General features: G+C 39.8%; 2 protein-coding genes across 6 annotated transcripts; one reads left to right on the top strand and one right to left on the bottom strand.

Moving 5' to 3' along the window:
- Positions 1 to 1,369: 1,369 nt before the first annotated feature.
- Positions 1,370 to 12,444, bottom strand: ppef2a (protein phosphatase with EF-hand domain 2a). Its single transcript, XM_029510207.1, has 20 exons — positions 12,234 to 12,444; positions 11,737 to 11,772; positions 11,171 to 11,281; positions 10,115 to 10,174; positions 9,972 to 9,980; positions 9,320 to 9,447; positions 9,179 to 9,233; positions 8,907 to 9,082; positions 8,310 to 8,424; positions 8,175 to 8,221; positions 7,472 to 7,638; positions 7,329 to 7,365; positions 6,739 to 6,888; positions 6,309 to 6,644; positions 5,669 to 5,854; positions 5,362 to 5,504; positions 4,553 to 4,659; positions 3,481 to 3,647; positions 3,044 to 3,131; positions 1,370 to 2,143 (listed from the first exon to the last, which is right to left on the bottom strand). The coding sequence occupies exons 4-20, from the start codon at positions 10,164 to 10,166 to the stop codon at positions 1,890 to 1,892; spliced, it is 2,217 nt and encodes a 738-aa protein (XP_029366067.1). The 5' UTR covers positions 10,167 to 10,174; positions 11,171 to 11,281; positions 11,737 to 11,772; positions 12,234 to 12,444; the 3' UTR covers positions 1,370 to 1,889.
- Positions 12,266 to 16,880, top strand: LOC115049374 (flavin reductase (NADPH)-like). 5 transcript variants are annotated; one of them, XM_029511520.1, is made up of 5 exons: positions 12,266 to 12,290; positions 14,538 to 14,730; positions 15,461 to 15,662; positions 15,816 to 15,980; positions 16,298 to 16,880. In XM_029511520.1, exons 2-5 carry the CDS (start codon positions 14,596 to 14,598, stop codon positions 16,456 to 16,458), a joined length of 663 nt encoding a protein of 220 aa, XP_029367380.1. In that variant the 5' UTR covers positions 12,266 to 12,290; positions 14,538 to 14,595; the 3' UTR covers positions 16,459 to 16,880. The 5 variants fall into 5 exon arrangements, with proteins under 5 accessions (XP_029367380.1, XP_029367379.1, XP_029367377.1 ...); XM_029511519.1 differs by having other exon boundaries at positions 12,285 to 12,387; XM_029511517.1 differs by lacking the exon at positions 12,266 to 12,290 and adding an exon at positions 12,291 to 12,424.
- The last annotated feature ends 634 nt before the right edge of the window (positions 16,881 to 17,514 follow it).

Raw genomic sequence — 17,514 nt, 5'->3', positions numbered from 1 at the left:
CAGTTATTTATTAATCGTTTAGACTTTTGGTCTGATGAAATAAGCTTATCAATATCATTATAACTGCGTTTTTTAGAAACCAAACATGAAATGAAGTGAGCAATCATTAACAAAAATAACCATCAACAGTAACAAGGCATACATTTATGAACTCACCTACTTTTGGTGTCATTGGACTTTGAATGCAACTTTTTTCTTCCAGTGTTTTTGGAGTGGAACATCTGCCTCTCCGCCCACATTAAGTTGTACTCAATGGTCTTTTATGCCCCCTGCTGGTAATTGTTACAGTTAATCTGACTTCTCTGGAAGGATAAAAACAACATAATATTATTAATACCATGAGATAAATTGAGCAAAAAAAAAAAAAAAAATCTGCTTTTCATATCTTGTTTTTATTTTAGATCAGGTTAATCTGAATGATTAAAGATATTAATGCAGATCTGTTGTTATGACTGTGGACAGCGACTTTGAAATGGTCAAAAATAAGGTGACCTAAGAAAATGAGGAAAGATCAAATAACTGGAAAATGTGTATTTGTTAACCAAACCTATTTTTTATCATTTGATGAAAAGATAAGACACACAAATAAATACAATAAATTGTTTGACTGAGAAATATATTTACAATAGTTGCACATGGTTGAAAACATGCAAAAAAAAAAAAAATTAAATCTTACTTACTGATGCTTTCATCTGTCTCTGTCAGCTGTGTCAAACAGTACTAGACATTATAAAAACAACAGTACTGAGAATATCTAACTCATAAGACAATGTTAACTCTACGTCACCAGAATGTCCAACTTTCCTGGGCTTCAAAGCAACAATTGGGAAGCAGACACAATACTCCCAAAAGTCAACTGGATATAAACTCGACTTCACCTTTTTGGACAAGGTGGCAGTTGGCACCGATATAAAACATCCTCAGTGCTCCCCTAGACGTTGCCTCCCCTCCTCAAGTAAAAACTCCTCTGCTGCTAAGGCACCAGCAACATAAATTGATGAGCGGCACGGTAATCTGCCGCTCATCATGTTTGTTTTGTTTGGTGTCTAATACCTATGACGTGTGCAGGAGTCTAACTACACAAACATGTTGCATGTAGATATAAGGCTGTTGTCCACCAGAGTACCGCCTGCACACTGACACCTTAAAATTAATACCACTGTCTTTTGAATGTTTCTTTGAACAAAAGTTTCTAGCGATGTGCAATTTTTCCTACATTTTATGAAACAGCACTTTAACAATGAATGCCTTTTAAAAAAATTAATATCCACCTCTTTGATTGGTTTAGTATGTTTCAATAAAAATAAAAAAAAAAAACAAAAACAAAAACATCTGTTTATGATTCCGCCTTCAGTTTAAGATTCTCACTTTTTCTTTGGGAGCTAGATTTGAAATTAGATTTTCGAGATTCAAGTCAAATCGAGTTTTTCTCAAATGTTCCATTTTCAAAAATGTTCATGAGTCAAACCCATTTCTGTTGTTAAAAATGATAAACGTGAATATTAAACGCTTAAAATTTGATAGGAACTGATGATAGTATCTAATATTGTTATCACACAGCCTTCATGTGATTGTGTTTGTATATTTTATGTTTGCAACAGTTGAACTTTTCTAGACTACACTCTGTTTATGTAGTCGTGTTTCATCCACACGTTCTCTGCTTCAAAAAGTGAAATGAACATTGGTTGTGAAACTCCCTGAACCCTAACCTCCGTATAATCCTGTGTGATCCCCACGGGCTGTTGCTCAGTGGTATCCTACGTCTTTATGTGCGTCATTAAAACAGCTTGGTTGGCTGCACCTCCCCGTCGTCCCCTCGCCTGGCTGGCTGCCGAAGAGTCTGAGCTGAGGTTTCTGTCTGTCTTCAGTCTTCTCTTTCCTCCGTCCGCTCAAATGTTGGGGTCCCCCTCCAGCTTGGTGAGGTCAGGTGCCGTGCCCATGAACATACTGCGCCCTCGCTCCAGACGGCTCTTTTTGTCCGTGAGGCGAAAGGCCTCCATGAACTCGTCGATGTCGATGCTGCCGTCCTGGTTGCTGTCGATGGCGATGGCCAGGTCGCAGATGGCCTCGTCTGTGATCTCCATCTTTAGGTAAATGCTCAGCAGTTTCCAGGTCTGCCGGAAGTCCTCGATGGTGATGAAGCCTGAGGAGGAGGAGGTTAAATGTGAGGAGGTTATAGGTGGATGGAAGCGAAAGGATGGAAAATGTGGAGGCAGATGCGGAGGGGCCAGTAGATCAGTGGGTTAATCCTCGTCTTAACTGGGAGGATTCAGAGGGCAGTAATCTGCGGTGGCCTCTCAGGAACGCTACAGGTGGATTAACAGACCAGGAAGTCAGCAGACGTCTGAAACTGGACACAACAAACATTTAACGAAGCCCTGACACACTTAACCCCGAGGAAAACCTTTTTAGAGTCACTACAGTAATTTCACTAAGCTGCTAATCAGGAAGAAAAAAAAAAACAAACAAACAAAAAACTCTTTTTGCTTCTGATTATTTCTGATTGATTGAACATTACATTACAATACACATTTTTCACTACACACACACTACATTTTTCTTTGGCTCTTATTTCAATCAAAAAACAAGAGAAGAGCAATCAACTTTAGATGATTACAACAGCATGATTAAACGAAGAATACAAAATAAAATGCTTTTTGTTGGAGATTGAGATAAATGTAGATTCATTGTCTATGACATAACCAATTAATGATCTTGTATTTCTTGTTTTTATTATTATATTTTATATATTCTTTTTTGCCAAATCCTCTTCTTATTTTTATTTTTGCTTTTATGTTGCTTGAAAATAAAAAATAAATTAATAAATAAAATGCAACCTCTTTTTCCCGTGTGATTACCAGATGTCGATGCATAATGTAACACCTTAAAAACAATCTAACTGATTTCTGGGTCATTTGCAGTGAAACCTGAAAGAAACATATTTTAAGATGAATTTTCTCTTTAAGAAGCATGTGAAGGAGAAAATGTGTAGATGTTCCCCAGTTTACATGTAACTTGTTTCAATGATGAATAAATTATTTACCTGAGTTGTCTGTGTCTACGATCCTGAAAATGGTCTCCAAGGTGGAGCGATGGCGATACAAAGTCTCGAGCAGACTCTGGTCAATGTGCTGAAAAGACGAATTCATGTAAAAACAAGAAAACGTGAACAACAAAAAAACAAAAAAAACCCAAAACAAAACAAAAAAAAAAAAAACAACAGCAACCCAACTGTGAGATGCTTCGGCCTTTATATCATTACTACTCCTATTACTAATATTGTAAACTTATTCTGACTTTTTGGACTTGTTAAATCTCATTTAAATCACAGCTGTAGTCATGTTTGAATCCATTTTATATTTTTTTGTGAATGTGTCTGTTTTTTTTTTTTTTTCTATGCCACTCACAGGTTGAGTTCAGTTTGGCGATTGGGCAACACGGATGTTATTTAAAAACAAACCAGTCTACTTTTGTACTTACATCTGTGTTGGGTCCTGCGATGGCAAGCTGGTTGAACCACTCGTAATAGTTGATCACACCATCGCTGGTCTTACAGGTGACCAGCTGATAGCGCAGCATCCTCCAGGGCAGATTGAGGTGCATCACACTCTCCACTGCGTTGGCCCATTCACTGAGAGACACAAGACCTGACAGAGGAGGAAGGAGAAGTTGGCCCAGTTTTGACCATTCTCCTGCTCTCTCTTTTTCTACCTCCTAACCATCAGGGTCGCTCGGATGCTGGAGCCAAATCACCTACTAATATTTGTTAAACGTTCATACCAACCACATTTGGAGGTGGGTCTGTTTCATTAAAGCCGGCACATATATCAGCTTATAAATAATAAGGAATTTTAGTTTGTTTGTTTATTTAAAAAATGAATGGTAAGAGTGACCTCTGTATGACTAATTACTACAATATTAACTACTAAAACGTGTTTAAACCTTTTAACCAGTCCTTTGTGTTTAATCTTCCAAGAGTTGTGAAAATACAGAAGTAACCACAAAATCCAAGAGGGCATTAAAAATTGTTTGTGAGTCCAACATGTCTCATTACAGATCGAGTACTACTTTATTAATCGCACATCATAAAGTATTAAGTATGCAATCAATAAGAAACCACAACATTAGCTGTCAGTTTGTAGCTGCCTGCTGTAGCTGAAATCACGAGACACTACAAACATGACACACACAAGTGAACTCTGATGATTAAGATTATGATGCATCAGGAAGCTCCTGATCGCGTTTTAGTGGAGCCTTTCAAACACATTTCTCATGCACATATTTTTAGATGTGTGGAGGGGTGTCACTTAGATGAAGGGCTAAATTAAATGCCCGTTCAGCTGATTAGGTTTTCTGTGAAACTATTAAATGTTCTCTTTTGTTAAAAATTATAATGTTCCTCACACGGCACAAAGCTGGGAGTTCACATTTCTCCGCATGCAGACATCGTGCTTTGAGAACACCATGAGAAACTTGACGTTTGTGAGGAAATTAAATGCCACCCGATCCTCTGAGGACTGAACTGATTCACGGATTTTCACACTACACCCACCTGTTTTGTTGCTGTCGAACTTTTTAAAGGCACAGATAAGGTCAGACCTGTGCGCAAAGAGCTGCTCCCGCAGGACTTTGAGGGCTGAGCGCTCGGTTCGCCCAATACTGCAGACCAGATGAAAACACGTTACACTCTCAGCACCGTTATGGCTCATGCAAAAAATTACTAGGTAAGACAAGTTGAAAGAAACAGGTCTGAAGTTTGCTGCAGCTCCAAAAGCAGAAAACCAATTCAGTACTTTGGAAATGTTCAGAAATATACAAAATGTTAACGTGCATATTAATATGACATCTTGTCTCATATTAATGAAATGATACAAACATTAGTTACAACACACCTGTCGTTACACTAAAAAGCCGACTTGATTCAAATTTATCTTACAAGTGACCAAGAAAAGCACAGTAGTCAGCAAGTTCATAAATCAAAGACTTGATGCTTTTGGATGTAAATCTTCTCAATATCAGGGGGTCAAAATTGGAAGCAGCTCGCTAGATGATGGGAGATCTTCAGAAACTGCTGCAATGTGTAGAAGGAAGCATAGATTTTTCATGCTTTGCATGGCACAACTATCTGTTTTGTTACTGTGACTCGGGGTCATTAACTCATTTGAACTTTTACTGCTTTTTATCCCGTTATGTTTCACCTCCATAAACACTCTTTGCACTGTTTAGAGCTTGTGGTTTGTAGGAGCTCTACTATACATGGTTCATGTCATGTTAATATTTTTTAATGTATGGATTATCTCATTAAAACCAAACCAATGATTTACATCATTAGGACAAATATCTTCTGGTCATTTTTTGTACCTTTGTCTCACAGAGAGCTCTCTGGTCAGGTTGCTGGCCTGGTACTGAATCATATAAGGCATAAGGTCTGGGCCCAGCTTCACGTAGGCGCCCCTGTTGCTTCCAACGTCGTAGTAATTGGAGGCAGAAAACAGAGTGAGGACCTGAATGAAATCAAAAGGAGGTTTCATATTTAAATTCATTAAATAGCTACCCGAGGCTTTAATGAAACACATCTGCAACAATGTAAGTGACCTATTTAGCTGGAAACTTATCATCAGGAGGATTATTATTGGTCTCCCAATGGGCCATCAGTGTCTGAGCTCACCTTACGGTTGTGGCAAAACTCGTAACCATCCTGTTTACACTCATGGGAGCGGATAATGAGCTGCAGATTGTGCTTGTTCAGAAAGTCCTCTGTGACGTCGGGGCCCCAGTAGCAGCCTCCGCCTCGCACTTCGTTGGGTATGCAGCCGTCCGGGGTCATCGGGTCGCTCCACAGCAGGTCCAGAATCTGGGAGCACATTGGAATGACAGCAGGGAGATTTTTAATTTAATGGATTATTTTGTTTTCAGTTACTGCATAAGGATTAAAGCCATTAGTCACACTGGGCAGTCTGTCAATCAACAGTATAAAGGACTTCCTGTTTAACAGCAAAATAGAGGGGTACAATCTCTAAATCTGAAATGCATAAAATAAGGTTTTGTAATTGTTGTTGAGTGTTGTGGTTTAATTGAGACAACCAGCCAACCAAAAGCACAATTTTACATTACAGAGAGTCTACTGACTACCGTATGTTACTTCAGCTGAACTGCCACCAAGCAGCAGAGCCAGAGGACACCCCGGACTTCTACAGCCTGTACTCAGAAACAAAAAGGCGACGGGAGGGAGCAGGCGACGTTTTAAATGGCGTTAAAGGGGACAGAAATCTGTCTCAGGGTTCCTGCGCTCAATATTCATTCATCACCTGTTTCCACTCTTCCATGGTGTCACTGTAGGCAGAGTCAGACGACACAGACAGAGTAATCTCTTTCTCTGATCTGGTGGTGACAGAGTTGAAAATGGACGGTCTCCGACTTTGGGGCTCCAGCTCATTCTCCACGACGTTAGCTTTGAGCCGGTCAGAGAAGTCCTGCAGCGAGCGGTTCTGGAAGCTGTCGCGTTCTCCCAGAGGTTTGGGATACGTGAGAGAGGTTCGCCGCTGGTTGAATCTGCTGTTAGACCAGATTTCATCGTCTGAATCGATGGACGTCCCCACTGAGCTCATGAGCCTCTTCTTTGGAGGCCTCAGTGCTGAAACATACTGGGACAGTGCAGAGAAGAGCACAGAGTTTAAGGACATGGAATCAGTGTGGGCATATCTATATTTCATGCAGTTTCAATAACAGCTTCCTCACTTTGTGTCGGTCCAGTCTGGCAAGAAGGCTGAGGTCTGTGGTGTCAGAGATCCCTCCATGGAGAACCAGCACCTTCTGGTCAATAACTGTTGCTAACGGCAACCAACTAAAAATTTTCTGCAGCAGCTTCACGATCCGTTTGCCGTGCATCTGAGGAGAAACACAAACAGGAGATAATCTTATTCTCCCTGCTCTCAGGTGTCTTGATGAATTTTTGATCTTTTCATTTGGTAAGTTCTTCTGCAGCATGTATCTCTAATTGGATGGAACATTCGGGACATCTAAGGTCATCTGTGGACCCCATCAACTTCACTGACTCATGAGAAGCCATCAACAGTGTCAGATGTCCTGCAGGCAACAGACTTGATGACTTCAAATCCTCTTAGCTTTTTGGAGCAGTAACTAGTATTGTATGGGGAAGTAAGTCAGCTTATATCAGGATTTAGCAGGAATGCGTAGGCGATGGTGGTTGGAACTATTTTGATTTGGTGTTCTAAAGATAGCAGAGGTAAGGAAACATTTTGGCTCCATGCATTAATCTGACAAGCAAAAATCAGGAGTAAACAAAGTAAGATGTTATATAAATCTACCTTGTATTTAGTCAACACCTCCTTTGTGAAACCGTACCTGAACCAACAGGAGACAGAAACACAAGTTGGAAAATGACGGTTTAGTTAAACCTAATGAATTTGGGAGGAGTCAGTAAAAAAAAAAACTGGCCCATTTGTTTTACCTCAGGTTGACTATATGATCCTCGTGATTTCCCCTGTTCAGGTAGACATCACTGGGATAAACGAGCAGGAATGAAAACAAGATAAGAAGGATCTCAATGGAGTCTTTGCCTCGGTCTACAAAGTCTCCGTTAAACACGTAGGGCTTCTCCAAAGAGGGCATGCCATTCTGTAGTGGAAACAACAGCTTGTTTCAAAAGGTCACTCTGCAAATGTAAACAAAATACCACACACTGCACACGGGCTGTTAATTAATATGGATGAGCCCACAAAAAGGAGAGAAACAAACAACTTTGTTTTAAACAAGTTTAGAAGATGTTTATTATGACTATTGTGTCATTTATCGGTTAATTGTCCAAGTTATTGAGAGACTAAATAAAATATCAACATTTCTGTGATATCACCTCTATATATGCATGTACTGTAGACATTTTTGGACAGGATGGAGAAACTTACTGAAGATGTCACGTTGGGCTTTTAGGACTTCAGATAAGTTTCTACTTTTTTTTTCTCCAAACATATAAAAATATTCAAGTAAATTACTGATCAATGGATGAAGCCCTGCTACTGCCATTTAAATAAAAATACCCATCTGTAATCTAAACTTAAAAAAATACTAAACACAGCTGCTAAGTTAAAGAAAACCATGCTTGGGCGTGGCTCTAAATCAGATTTCTTTCAGCATTCAGAAGATGAGATCCCAACCTTGTAGAAAATCAGCAGCAGGTCTTCCAGTTGTCCGTGCAGATCGCCTGTAATAAAGAGGACACGTGTTAACACAATGAATATCATCCCTTACAACCCTCAACAGAAAAATATCATGGATTATTTTCAGCTCACCGCAAATAGTGATTTCTTTGCTGTGGCAGGTGGAGATGCGGTTGATATTTGGAAACATCCGGAGCAGTTTCCACGTCTCGAGCAGGAGCTGGAGGACGTAGCGTGAGTGCAGCTGCTACTGGGAGAGAGACTTGTTAGCAAGATGTCTACAGGCGCTTTTGCGGGCTGCTCAAAGTCACAAAAAGTGGCTGACGTAGGAAAACAACCACACATTTGTCGCAGTCTTTGGTATTCAAAGCAGATGGCAAAAATGTCCTGTGTTCCCATGACAGCTCTTGTTGTTGTTAACGGTGATCAGGGATATAGGAACGATTTTCTCACTCAAATTATCAATTTTATACAACAGTGAGGAAAATGGAAAATAACGGAATTATAGAATTAAGTATGTCAAATGTTTAAAGCATGTAATTTTCTATTTTTTCTATCAGTTTTTTTAACTTAAAACTCATATGCAGTATTTATGTTTCTGTATGACTGTATGAGATTTCTCATGGCCCAGTGTTTCTAAATTCTAAAACTATAGATCGTGCTTTTTATTTTAGTATTGAAGAATCACGTCTCAGGATGGAAAGCAGCAGTGAACTGCTGTGCACCTACTTTCTTCATCCTGAAGGCCTCCACCAGCCCCATCGCCTGCTCCACCGTCAGAGGGAAGGTGAGGTGTGGTCCAGAGTAAATCTCTGGCACCTCGATGTTCTGGTAGCAGAAGTACCTCTCCCATTCTGCGTCCCGGCAAACCTCGTTCTCTCTGAAGATGTGTGAGATCAAATTCCCTGAAAGAAAACATTTTCGATCCAAGCGTTTCAGTTTTTGGTGACACGAGGAAATTTCTGAACCACACAGTTTGTGTCTGAAATGTGAAATCTTACGTTCGCTGCTTGACGGTGTGAAATTGTCCATGAGGTAGCCGAGGAAATTATAAAGCTGTACGGGGAAGAGAGACGAGAGCTTGAAACTTGTGGCATTGTTTCTCAACAGTGAACACTAGATTTTCTCTGGTCGTTTCTAACCTTAATCTGAGCCTGTTCTCCGGAGTACTCGATGGACTGGAAAATGTGCCAGGTGTATCTCCGTCTCATCTCTGTGCGGGCCACATACTGACGGTACCATCGCTGAATCAGGACAGCAGCTTTTAAAGCTGAAGTTTGGTGATCAGGAAGAATGAAATCCATCAGATCCACTTTTGACGCTGATGTCATTTATCATATCATTTTCCATACTTTAGTTTTTCAAATGAAACTAGGGAGGAAATCACTGCTTTGGATTAATAGGTATAAGTATATATATTTGATTAGTGGAAGCTAGAGTATGGTCTTGGTCTAAGTCTTGGTTTGTTGCAGCAATTTAATTAATAATATAATTAACAATATAATTAATAGCACAAAGGTTAGACTATTGATAGAAATGAATAACCAGCTAATTCATTTTCATTTTACCAATGGATGAGGAAAAGAAGTTGCTACTAACAACCCTGTGTGTTTTAGTTTTCTTGAAGTAAATATTATGTCGTACAGTTTGTTTATGTTCTGCCTGAATAAAATGTCTGTAAAAGTTTTATTTCTGCTTAAGTTAAAGTTGTTTTTTCTCCCAGATCCAGATCAGTGCAATTTGAACGTAATATCTAGCAAACAGCTACCAGAAGGTAAGACAAGTGTGGCTTACTTGTTACGGCTGCATGGATAAGAACAGGAAGACAAAAGAAATACGGAGACATTAAATACCCAAAAGACAACAACAACAATAAAAAAAACATGTAAAGGGAGACTTGTAAGTTTCAGTTAAATTATCAGCAGGATCATGGTTACCTTTTCCAGAGTGTTTGTGGAACTGCTCTGACTTTGTGACGCCACATCCCATGACTGTTCCTGCTCAAAACACCACAGAACACAAAATCACCACACAGAACTCAAACTAACCTTTGGTGAAAAATCTTCTAAATATCAGATCAGATTTCAATCTATGCATCTACTTATATTTTTAACTACAGTAAAATGATTTTGAAGCGGATATTCTGAAAGGCTGTGTGTCTTTCTGCAATCACAAACACTTCAAAATATAAGAACACACTGAGAGTCTGATCCACTAATCACACACTTCTAAATAATAAATCATTTGGGCCTCTTTCATTCTTAAAGAAAAGGAAGTTGGCTTGGTCTCAACAGGCGACCTGAGGCTGAGGGAGGTTGGACTTTGTGACCTTTTAATCGTGTTATCTGCTGGTTCACACCCGACTGCTGTGACCTCAATCCTGAAGCAGAGGGCTGTTTTGGACCAAATTATGCAAAGGTGTAAACTAATAATGATATATAAGACACACATCAAGGAAACTGCAATTTCAAATGTCCTTTTGTAATTTTGAGGCAAATCAGGACCAAACAGCTCTTTATAGATTACATTTCCAATGAAAAACCTATGTTTTAAATGTAGTAATGTCACATTGATAGAGCTGCGGTTGATCCTAACTTTCCTGTTTCACATAGCTGGTTAGGGCCAACCTAAAAGACCAGATGGTTGACTTTTGTCATATGTTAAAGATAAAAGGGGATAATTCTCAGGTCTGATCTGATCAAATTCTCTACATGATGACTTGTTCAGCAAAAGGAAAATAACACTTCAGGGAAGTATACCACAATAAAAAAAAATAATAATAAAATCACACAAGTGCTTCAACCAATTTCTTGAAAGCAATCTGTAACCTTTTAAGATGTTACAGATTGTCTTCTGTCCTAAAACTAAAACTAAGTTTCAGTCCTTTGACTGCCCTTTTGAATCTTTTCAGCATAAGTTTATCTACTGAAGAAATTTTTTAAAACGTGCCACTACTAAGAGACATAAGCTGCTTACTTTAGTGGTTACCTCACCTTTCCAGTCACCAGGTCCCAAGTTGTTCGGCTGTTAACAACTTGTGTCGCATTTAAACAGCCATTTGTTCAGTTTCATCCTCCACCAGTCCACCAGGATTAGGCCAAGAGCTGCAGAATGACATTTAGACCAGTCATTGTGGGTGGATGAATGACAGCAGCGTCCAGTTGCTCACCACAGACAACACGTGTGTGTGAATCTATCCACACAGTACAGCAGCCCCCAGTCTGCGCTGAGGCTGCTTCAGGGTTCAGTCCCTCTGTGTGATCTCATAATCAAGGCGCCAGGCCTCAAGTGGATTACTTGAACTAATGACTTGATGCGACTAGAATGGCCTTTATATAGGAAGATGGCAAAGTGCACGAGCAAACACGAGTGCGGCCAGTGTGTGGTTTTGGATGTGTTTTTGGTTGCAGGTGAATACAGGCTGGTGTTTGCATGTGAACACAAAAGTAATTTACACAGTTCAGGAAGAATTCATGACTTCCTTGTGAGATCTTGGCAAATATTCAGCCAAATGATGCCTTCATGTTTCATTTCAGCAGTACGAGTTGTGGAGACTGACCTGAACTGAACTGAAGACTGGCCTGCTGAGGCCGGACTGAAAGAATAGAAAGAAACCATCACAGATAAGTTACATTGTCATATCATTTTGGTTAAAGTTTCACAAATGGTTTACAGCTAAGATTACTTGATGAAAAAAAAACATAATTTAATCAGAAAAATTACAATTTGGACTCAAAATACCGCCATAAGGAAACTACTGCCACCTAACGATGTTTGTTTGTTGTTTTTTTCCACAAAAACAAAGAAAAAATTCCTATAAAAGAAACATTTTACAGGCAAAGCGAGTAACGCCAAACAAAAGGACGTATTTTTTATTAGTAAACATTTGTAATGCGTGTTTCATTTTCTGACAACAGACTAAATACCTTGGCCTACACGTCAGCCTTAAGTTTGATTAACTTGTGATATTCAGCTTTTACGTCAAACTTGATGTAATCGAAACATAATATTAAGTTAAACTCGATGTTTAGAAAGCTGGTGCTTTTCCAAACGTACCTGAGCGCTGTTGCTCTTGAACGCGCCGCTGACGGACCGGAAGTGTTGACGGCAGAGGTGAGTTTGAAGAATGTCGGATTGTTGACAACTGCAGCGACCGTTCAGAGCCACAGCAGCACGTCCCGTCTTCTCCCGGGACAGTGTTTAACGTTGGGTGTGTTATTCAGGAGGGACACGGTCAAATGCAGCAGGTGACGCTTTGTGCAGTTCGTTGTTTGGCTTCCTGGACAACGTTGGAGGCGTTTTAATGTTTGCGGAAAACACAAAGACAAACACCAGATTACGCCCGAAACTGAAGCTGTCTGATAAAACTGCTGCAGAGATGTTTGCTCATTTGTGCTGTTTCCATTATTTTGTCCACCCTTTTCTGTATCACTGAAGGTCAGCACCTGCAGTGCTGCTGTTTGGTTCAGGGTTACATTTTGTATTTGATTGTGTGTTAGTTGTAGAAGCAATCAGAGAAGTGTTTTCGTGGAGGTTGTGTAACTGCTTGTTTTCTGATCATGGCAGAATGAAGATTTTTATCCCCCCCCTTAAAAACATTGACGTCCGTCTGTTGAAAGACATAAACAGACAGCTGAACCTGAGTTTAGATTTTAGATGGGATTACCAGTTCAGCTACATTTGAGATCACTGCTGCCTTTAATGGCATTAAGTCCTTCAGAGTGTATTATCTGTTTGCAGTGATTAGCTGCACACACAGCAGAGGAAAACATGTTTCCTCACTGAGAGCGTAACATGTTATCCAAGAAAAGTTGTATCAAAATCTCCCACCCCAGAGGCTTCTTCGGTTTCTGACTGACTGGTGTTTGGCCTCATATTAAAGGTCTCATGCATTGGCTGCATTGGCTGTCCTTTTTTTGTGTGTTATACAGTAAGTGGTAGAGTACCATCAAAAGCGTCACATTGTGGTAGAGAGCACAGTGGCCTGCTTGTCTGGGTTGAATTGAAAGCCACGCAAGATGCTACCCGTGACATCCGGCTGTTTTTAAATCTGCATTCACACATAACATCAAAGCTTAGTTTTGTTTTGTTTTTTTAAATCATAGGTATTTTCCTGGGAGATGCATAAATCTGTATTGGCTCAATTGTAATTTCACCCCTTATGAGGGAGTAGTATTAAATTCAAGTACTCCTAATGTGACCCACTTTTTCAAATTCAGACCTGCTGGATCAAATCTCTGGTGGAAAAGCCCGTTGAAGCAACTTCGGTCATATCTGAACACACATTGAAAATGTAAATCAAATCAAATTTGAAATACGGTCACAGTCAGAGGGCTTTCATCTTTGTCGTCCATTGCCATCAAATCACTATAATTTCCCTGGAAACATCTAAAAAGAATTGGAGGATGAGAGGCATTTAATCCAGAAATGTCCATCCTGGATTGAACAAAACTGTCATGCTGGCGGTGAAATGATTTCAGTCCAAAGATGTGGCTGTTGCTGTAAATTGCAGTTGCTCCAGCAGAGAAGCGGAATAGTTGAGATGTAAATAAAGGCAAATACAATGTCCTCAGACTGGGGGACAGAAAGCTGAATTTCAGACATAGTTGATTTCAATAGTTACAAAATGGCAATACTGCTTCATATTTGAAAGAGAAGGGCGTTGCACTCATCTATTCTGCCGACCTGTCTAGTCCAGCTCGAACATAGCAGCTACTGTATTAGCTACTAAGAAAAACATCATCATCGATTTCCCAAACTCCGTCATTTGAGATTGACCTAACAATATCCGCTTAGTATCCTCAGCGAGCAGCTGACCAACAACCTCACTGTCTACCCCTGCAGGGTAATTCATTCGGCCCCGACTGGGTACACAAGTATGCAAACATCATTTCACATTCTGTTCTGGCTCAAGTTTTATTTCTCAGTCGCTGAACTGGGGCATTCTTGAGTCTTAGTTTGAGTCTAAGTAAAATTTCCAGTAATTTGCAATTAATTGCTTGCCCCCAAAAATAGTTTTATATGGCTGCAGATTTCATTGAAGTTCTGTTTGTTTTGGCTTTGCCTCTATTTATTTAAAAAGACTAATTAATAATCAAAGAAGTAGTCATTCAATCCTGGCATGCCATTCTATCCTGTAATGTCCTCATTGTGCGTCATACATTTTTTGTGGCTCAACTGCTCACAGAGATTTAGTGTCTTTTGAGATTAAGATTTTTGTTTGATAAGTGACACTAAAGAAGTCAAAGTTTATTTATCTACGTTATAAGCAAAAAAATTTGTCAGATGACTAATGTATATTAATAAGAAGGCGTCTTTTACCATGATAATCATTTTTTTACACTTCTGGTTGTAAAACAGGGAGGGAACCAGCCCACATTAAGGTTTTAGAAGTCAGAGCCTTCAACACATCGTGAGGATGAAGGTCGCTGTGCTCGGAGCCACGGGGCAGACTGGTCACTATCTGGTCAACCAGGCACTGCAGCAGGGTCACATTGTCACCGCCGTTGTCAGGAACCCAGGAAAACTGGGGGTGCATCATGACAATCTGAAGGTAACTTGACACTGATGGTGTCATATTTTTGTGCTGCATGACTGCAAGCTGATCATTACTGCTGCTCACTGCATGCTGGGTTCAAAGTTCAGTTTGCAAAGTTGCATGATAAATGCTGCCTTGTGTTAAAATGAGGGTTATGTAAGGGGAAAGACTTCTACCTTTCTGTAATGTGGTCAAAAATCATTCCTTGGTAGCAATCAGGGTTTAATTTTGTGAACACAACGGGGCTGAGAACAATGTTGACTTAACAACAGCACTGCAAAAATAAGTCTGGTTTATTTAAACACCTTTTTGACTTCACAGTTAACTGAAACCGTGACATAAACCCGAGAGGGTTATGCTGTAATTTCTTTAAGATAACACGCATCACGTTTTCTTTGGAAATCAAATTTCTGCAACAGATATTGTACCAATAAGCTCGAGACTGAGAGGCACGGATGAGATAGAGAACTTATCGAGTATTGATAGCCAAGCTAACCCATTGTTGGTTTGGTGCAAAACAACCAGATCCTTTAGATTTTTATATTAGGCGAAATTTTAGCCTAATGAAAAAATATAGACAAATGAAAATATTTATAGTTGCGGCGGAGAGTGTGTGTGTCTGTGGGGGGGGCAGACAAGAAATAATTGCATGTAATTGGCTCTTGTTCTCACCCTGGAATACTAAAACAAAACCTGAGAGTAGAGCACACAGTTTTAAAATGCATGTTTCTTTGTCTACTTCCAGGTGGTACAAGCAGACATTTTCTCCGCAGACAGCTTGAAGCCTCATTTTAAAGGACAGGATGTGATCATGTCTTGCCTCGGTTTCCCGGCCTCCTTCTTTTCGGTGGTGACGGGCTACACCATGTCCATGAACGCTATGGTCACTGCCATGCGAGAGGCCCGGGTGAACAGGGTCATCACTATGACCTCCTGGTACACTGAGCGTAAGTCCACTACAGTTTGTGCTTTGTTGTTCCTCTTATATTTCAACTTAAGATGTTCTTTCTATTGTGCTTCGATTATTCTTTAATCTTTGAATTGAGGTTGTAATCCCTGGACTCAACGATTTTGTTTGTTTGTTTGTTTTTCATATTTAGCTAACTCTGGAACTCAGTCATCTTATCTCATCCGCTTCCTCTTGCTGCCCATGATCCGGACCGTCCTCACAAACATGTATGAGATGGAGCAGTTTCTGCAAAACACCGAAGACATCAGCTGGACTGTGGTGCGTCCACCGGGCCTCAAGAACCTGTCGGCCTCAGGTAAAGAAACAAAACTTTGAGCAGACTCAAGAAATGTAGATTGATTTAATAATCAGGAGCATGTCAGTTTGTCAGGGTGACACAGCCAAAAGCTTTTTTGAGGAAAGCGTTTAGACGAACTGCCTCAGGATCCATTTAGACATAGTTCCAGCTTGTTAGCATGCGTTCTTATTACTTAAAGCCATTTTAATGAGAATGAATGTGCCTCAGTGCACAAATACCAATAATCTCCATGTGAGTTCAGCACTGACTTGACTTCCACTAACTGAAGGGCCAAGTGCCTTTAACTGTGCTTTTCATCTCTGGGGTTTTTACAGCTCAAGAGTTCTTGACCCACGAGGGTTACTTTGTGCCCGACGGCAACGGCCACCCTGCAGGCAGCGCGGTGGGAAGAGGAGATGTTGCTCGCTTCATGCTCTCTCTGCTCAACAGCAATGCTTGGGTCAAGAAGGGAGTCGCCATTACTACCAAATTATAGACAAGTGCAAACATTTGTGCAGACAATTTTCTGAAATTGTTTAGGTGTTGCGATGTCTGTATTATACAACAGAGGCAAATGGAAGTGTTTGGTGATAACAATGATGAAAAATGCTTGAGCACCAAAATCTGCAGATTGTGTACTCGATGTTCAATCTATTTCCTGCTTTCACAGTTGACTAATGGATACAGTGATGTAACTGCCTTATGAGTCTGCTCTCATTTAACTGCTCTTACAGATGTTGTTGTATGATAATATTACAGCCACTTGAGGTCAGTGTGGTGCCTTATCGAGGAGCAGGAGGTTAAAACTATTTTGGGTTTACCTCAAAAAGTCGAGAAAATCAGTCAGAAAGAATTCAGAAAATGCGGCACCATGTGTTCAAGAATACCTTTATATGAAAATGAAATACACAAATGAATAAATGATGAAACTGATGAAGGCTCAGTTGTTTGTCCTTAAATAGCTAACTAACACACACACCAGACATTCGTCTGCAGTGTATTCAATTTCAGTTAGAAGTTGAAAGTCCATGAACAGGCGAGAGCGGAGACATACATAAACATAAAATACCAGTCTAAGTATGGACAAATACTATATATTTATACACTTTATACAACAGTGTATATGGTGACCTGTAAAATATATTATTTTTGGATTGGCTCTTTGGTTCTGTAAAATAGAAGCGAGAGAGCTCAACATGCAGTATAATGAGGTTTACTCCACAACTGGTGGGTTGTAATGAAATGCCCCAAAAAATCAATAATAAATAATAATAATTAATAAATGAATAAATAAATCATCAGTTACTTTTATCGTTTCTTAGATTAAACCAAGCACTCGAGTACTTGCGAACATTAGCATTTTAAAAACAATACCATCTGCAGGTTGGATTCAACATTCTTAGAAGTTTCTCCCTCCTGAACATCCTTTTTATGGTTGGATGCTTATGATTTCGACTTGGACATCTAATCTGAGATGAGTCAGAATATGATGTTACTTTTGATAAAAAACGGAGAGGCAGAGATGATACGATTATTTGACTACCTCAGCATT

Source organism: Echeneis naucrates, chromosome 9 (assembly GCF_900963305.1).
Source record: "Echeneis naucrates chromosome 9, fEcheNa1.1, whole genome shotgun sequence".
In the NCBI taxonomy this organism is placed as follows: Eukaryota; Metazoa; Chordata; class Actinopteri; order Carangiformes; family Echeneidae; genus Echeneis; species Echeneis naucrates.
This window is presented reverse-complemented; position numbering and strand designations above follow the sequence as displayed.